Source organism: Procambarus clarkii, chromosome 71 (assembly GCF_040958095.1).
Source record: "Procambarus clarkii isolate CNS0578487 chromosome 71, FALCON_Pclarkii_2.0, whole genome shotgun sequence".
Classification (NCBI taxonomy): Eukaryota; Metazoa; Arthropoda; class Malacostraca; order Decapoda; family Cambaridae; genus Procambarus; species Procambarus clarkii.
Genome location: NC_091220.1, coordinates 27,581,833 through 27,586,247, shown reverse-complemented (window position 1 = coordinate 27,586,247; position 4,415 = coordinate 27,581,833). Strand labels below are relative to the sequence as shown.

General features: G+C 42.7%; 1 protein-coding gene across 1 annotated transcript; it reads right to left on the bottom strand.

The window, feature by feature from the left end:
- Positions 1-296: 296 nt before the first annotated feature.
- LOC123750945 (tigger transposable element-derived protein 7-like) lies at positions 297-4,135 on the bottom strand. The gene is made up of 2 exons (XM_069312279.1): positions 2,486-4,135; positions 297-332 (listed from the first exon to the last, which is right to left on the bottom strand). The coding sequence occupies exons 1-2, from the start codon at positions 4,133-4,135 to the stop codon at positions 297-299; spliced, it is 1,686 nt and encodes a 561-aa protein (XP_069168380.1).
- Between the last annotated feature and the right edge of the window lie 280 nt (positions 4,136-4,415).

The window sequence follows — 4,415 nt, the reverse complement described above, 5'->3', positions numbered from 1 at the left end:
TGCCTGGGCATGTTGCAGGCTATAACTGCAAGAGCAGCCCTGGGGTTAACCCATAAGCTGCGCAACACATCAATAGCTGTGGTGAGTAACTGTCATGGAACTGTGCACCACAGCTATTCGTGTGTTGGAGTACCACACAAGATTTAAAAGTCCCACGGCTATATGGGGTTCACATCAGCTTCCTCAGGGCTCTTGTGAACAGATGCCATTAAAAAAAAAATCATGGTCAACATTCCCAGGTGTGAGAGCCTCAGTACTGACTGAGCAACCAAGGCTGGTGCACGTAGCATAAGCTATCAACACTGCTGTTCAGCTTGTGACCACTGCATCTCCTAAAAATGTCAAAATATACATGTGCCTGCTATTATTTAGCGATGATAGTATTACAAAAGACCCCCCCCCCGTGATAAAAATGTCCAGGATTCTGATAATAGCAGGAATGTTGTGATAATTAGCGCTGTGCATAGTATGGTGGAAAGAGTAATGCTGAGGGAGGGATTTCCCCCCCTCCCCGACCCCCGAAAGAACGATAAGGCCAACATTTAAAGATGAGAAAAAGCCGCTTGCAGAAACTGCTGAAGCGCAGACTTTTCAAATAGCAAGGACAAAATGGCAATAAAAACCTAAGAACCAGGGCCCAGGTAGAGGCCAACAAGGAAACGAGCACCACGCACCAAAACGCGAAGCGAAAAACTGTGACACCGCAACCCACAGGAGCGGCACCACCAGCCCCAGCAGGGCAGAACGATGCACATGTCGCAGAGGAAGAAATGAGGAGAACTATGTAGAACATGTGCTGCACTAAAACATAAATGTACTGTCCTGAAAGGGAACACAAAGAAAAGGCCCAACGAAAATTAACTGTAGGGCAGGAGTGGATGATCGGAAAACTATATCTACCTGCAAACATTGCAACGCAGAAGCTGGTAGTGACAGACAAGGATAAGAGGAAGAACTCAGACCTATAATGGAACACTGGGCCCGTTCAACAACAGGGAAGTGAACATGAACACAGCCCAACTTAGCACGAGCATGAGAAAAGCCAACATGCACCTTCCAAGATACACAACAATGTGTAGTATAGAGGTACTGTAGTAATACATAAAAATGCAAAGAAAAGACCTTAACCCTCAAACCGCTAGGGGTCCAAATGGAATTAACACCCACAGGCGCAACAACAAAAAAATCCAAAAAATTCTTTCAACTTATAGAAGTGTTAATTTTTGTTCCCTGATCACGGAAAAAATAACAAAAAAATCGTAGGTGGCATATTTTAGCCGCAATAGGGTAGGGAAGTGTGGCAAAAAAGGGGCGTTGACAGAGCCTTCGCCAGACGAGGTCTACTCCGCTCGAGCTGTCAGGCGGCAGTTGCCACAAATATTTTACAGTGTGTCCTCACTTGAACGAACTATATGGGGCGAGGCAGATTCGTTCCAGTGCGGAATTCGTTCCATCCGTCCGGCCCCAAAAAAAACCTCTGACCGCCCCCCCCCCAAAAAAAAAAAAAAAAAATTAATCCTAATTTATGTAATCTTTCTAAATCTAAAATCTAGTTTATAAATCTAGCAATAAATTGTTTCTGTGTTTTACTGTATTTACCTTAACAGTTGAGTTGTGTAGTGCAGATTTTTAGCCTCAATACCCTGAGAGTGCCAGATATGACATGAATATAAATTCATTAAGGAACAGTAACTTTTCTAACAAATGTACATTATACACTACAGTCTGTACATAAAGTACAAACCACTAGAATCACACTACAGTACTTAAGTAAACGTATACTGTACTGTATCACTTAAACTACACTTTTTACACTTTGTACATTTATGTCATTAGAACTGTGTTGTACAGCTCAATTGGCACTCCCAGGTAAGTTATGGCTAGTGCTGGGTGCTGGTCCAGTTGCCTGGGCATCCTCAGGTAAGTCCTTGCTGGTGCTAGGTGCTGGTCCAGTATCCTGGGCATCCTCAGGTGAGTCCATGCTAGTGCTAGGTGCTGGTCCAGTATCCTGGGCATCCTCAGGTGAGTCCATGCTAGTGCTAGGTGCTGGTCCAGTATCCTGGGCATCCTCAGGTGAGTCCATGCTAGTGCTAGGTGCTGGTCCAGTATCCTGGGCATCCTCAGGTGAGTCCATGCTAGTGCTAGGTGCTGGTCCAGTATCCTGGGCATCCTCAGGTGAGTCCATGCTAGTGCTAGGTGCTGGTCCAGTATCCTGGGCATCCTCAGGTGAGTCCATGCTAGTGCTAGGTGCTGGTCCAGTATCCTGGGCATCCTCAGGTGAGTCCATGCTAGTGCTAGGTGCTGGTCCAGTATCCTGGGCATCCTCAGGTGAGTCCATGCTAGTGCTAGGTGCTGGTACAGTATCCTGGGCATCCTCAGGTGAGTCCTTGCTAGTGCTAGGTGCTGGTCCAGTTGCCTAGGCATCCTCAGGTGAGTCCTTGCTAGTGCTGGGTGCTGGTCCTGTAGGCCTACTGTTAATCTGTACCAAAAACTTTTGAATCTTAGTTTGTTTCTTCATTATGAGCTTCTTCATTATAATATCTTTCAATCCCCTTAGGTGTAGATAATAATCTGCCACGTCTTCATCATCAGTTACAGCAACCATATCAAGCAGCTGATTAAGGTTTTGTAATGATGCAGCATATGGAATAGGTAACATGCTACAGGTATCTTCCTCCTCTTCCGCATCCTCATCAGCATTACCAGTAACACACTGGATAATCTCATCATCAGTTAATTCACCATAACCTGGATCAGCAGCATCATTATCTAACCACTCAGTCACATCAGAAAGTTGCAAATCTTCCTCGCCAGCATCTCCTAATGTCTCAAAAATCGCATTATCAAAGCCCTCAAAATCATAGTCATCTTCATCTTTATTCTCACCAGGTACCGGACTCAGAATTTTATTCCATGCGTTCTTTAATGTGGTGACCTTCAACTCGTTCCATTGTTTGGCCCAGATGTAAATAGCGTCTTTAATTGAATATTTCTTGAAGTTTTCTAGTGTTCTACTAGCTTTTGTATCCTTATTAAGCCTCTCGTCTTCCTGAGAGAGCAGAACTTCCATTATTTCTACATTCATAGCTCTCTTATAAAGCCGTTTGAGAGCATAGATAACCCCCTGATCCATGGGCTGTATTAAAGATGTAGTATTTGGTGGTAAAGCCATACATGTTATTTTACCATCAGGCGATGTTAATTTAGCAATGGGGTGAGCTGGGGCATTAGCAACCAACAGCATTGCCTTTACATCAGCAGGACGAATGCCACGCTCATTGATCTGATGCTTTCTTACTTCTTTACAAAAGTGATTCTGGAACCAGTCTTCAAAAATAATCTGTGTGAAGCAGGCATTTTTGGTGTTGTAGTAAACAACAGGTAATCTGTTCATGCAGTTTTTCAATGCTCTGGGGTTGGCAGATTTCCCAACAATTGCGCACTTTGTTCGGTGACTGCCATCTGCATTACCGCACAATAATGCTGAAATTCTTTCCTTGCTTACCTTGCGACCAGGAATACTCTCCTCAAGCCTAGAGGCCAAAGTGTTTTTTTGAAGGCATTTCCAGTTAAAGCCTGTTTCATCTGCATTGTACACTTGAAACCAGCTTAGATTATTAGATACCATGTGCTGAGAAAGTTTATATTTAAATGCATTAATACTTCCTACATCTGCACTTAAGGCTTCACCACAAATTTTCTTGTTAATGATGCCATGCCTCTCTTTAAATCGACATACCCATCCAGTGCTAGCCTTGAAATTGTCAATGTTTAACTTTTCAGCAAGTCTTTCAGCTGCATTTCTAATAGAATCAACTGAAACAGCAATTCCTTTCGCACGATGCTGTGTAAACCATTTGAATACAGCAGAGTCCAAATCCGTGTATTTAGCAGGCTTCAATGTTTTTCTGTTGCCTATTGCATGAGTTTGACTTTGAGCAACGAATTTCCTAATATTATCCTTCTGCTTTTTTATATCACAAACTGTAGCTTTACCGATGTTGAATTCTTGGGCGAGACGGGTGACTGAGTATCCACGCTCTGCTTTCTCTATTAAATCAATTTTCTGATCAATTGACAAATATTTTCTCTTTCGTTTTAAATCTTGAACACCACGAATGCTGCTCTGAGACATCTTGACAGAGTATAAGAGTTCAAAAGATAAAAATTGTTCAAAATTATCCTTCACGCGCGAGCAACACGTTTTCACACTGGGAGGAGGGGAGACAAATGGTGCCAGCCACCTCACCAAGGCCTAACGTTTACACGACCTGTGCTTGTTTTATTGGCCTACTCAAAATTTAATCTAAATAGGCTTACAAATTGTTTTCAAATAATATTGTTTGTTGTTATAATTAATAAAATATTGTCTGTTTTGAAGTTTTATTAATTTTATACAGTACAGTACTGTATTA

Excerpts from the sequence above, each read along its gene's own strand:
- LOC123750945 (XM_069312279.1), bottom strand. The coding sequence starts at position 4,135 with ATGTCTCAGAGCAGCATTCGTGGTGTTCAAGATTTAAAACGAAAGAGA. Across the intron at positions 333-2,485 it reads CTAAGATTCAAAAGTTTTTG|GAGATGCAGTGGTCACAAGC; the intron begins GTACAGATTAAC and ends TGACATTTTTAG.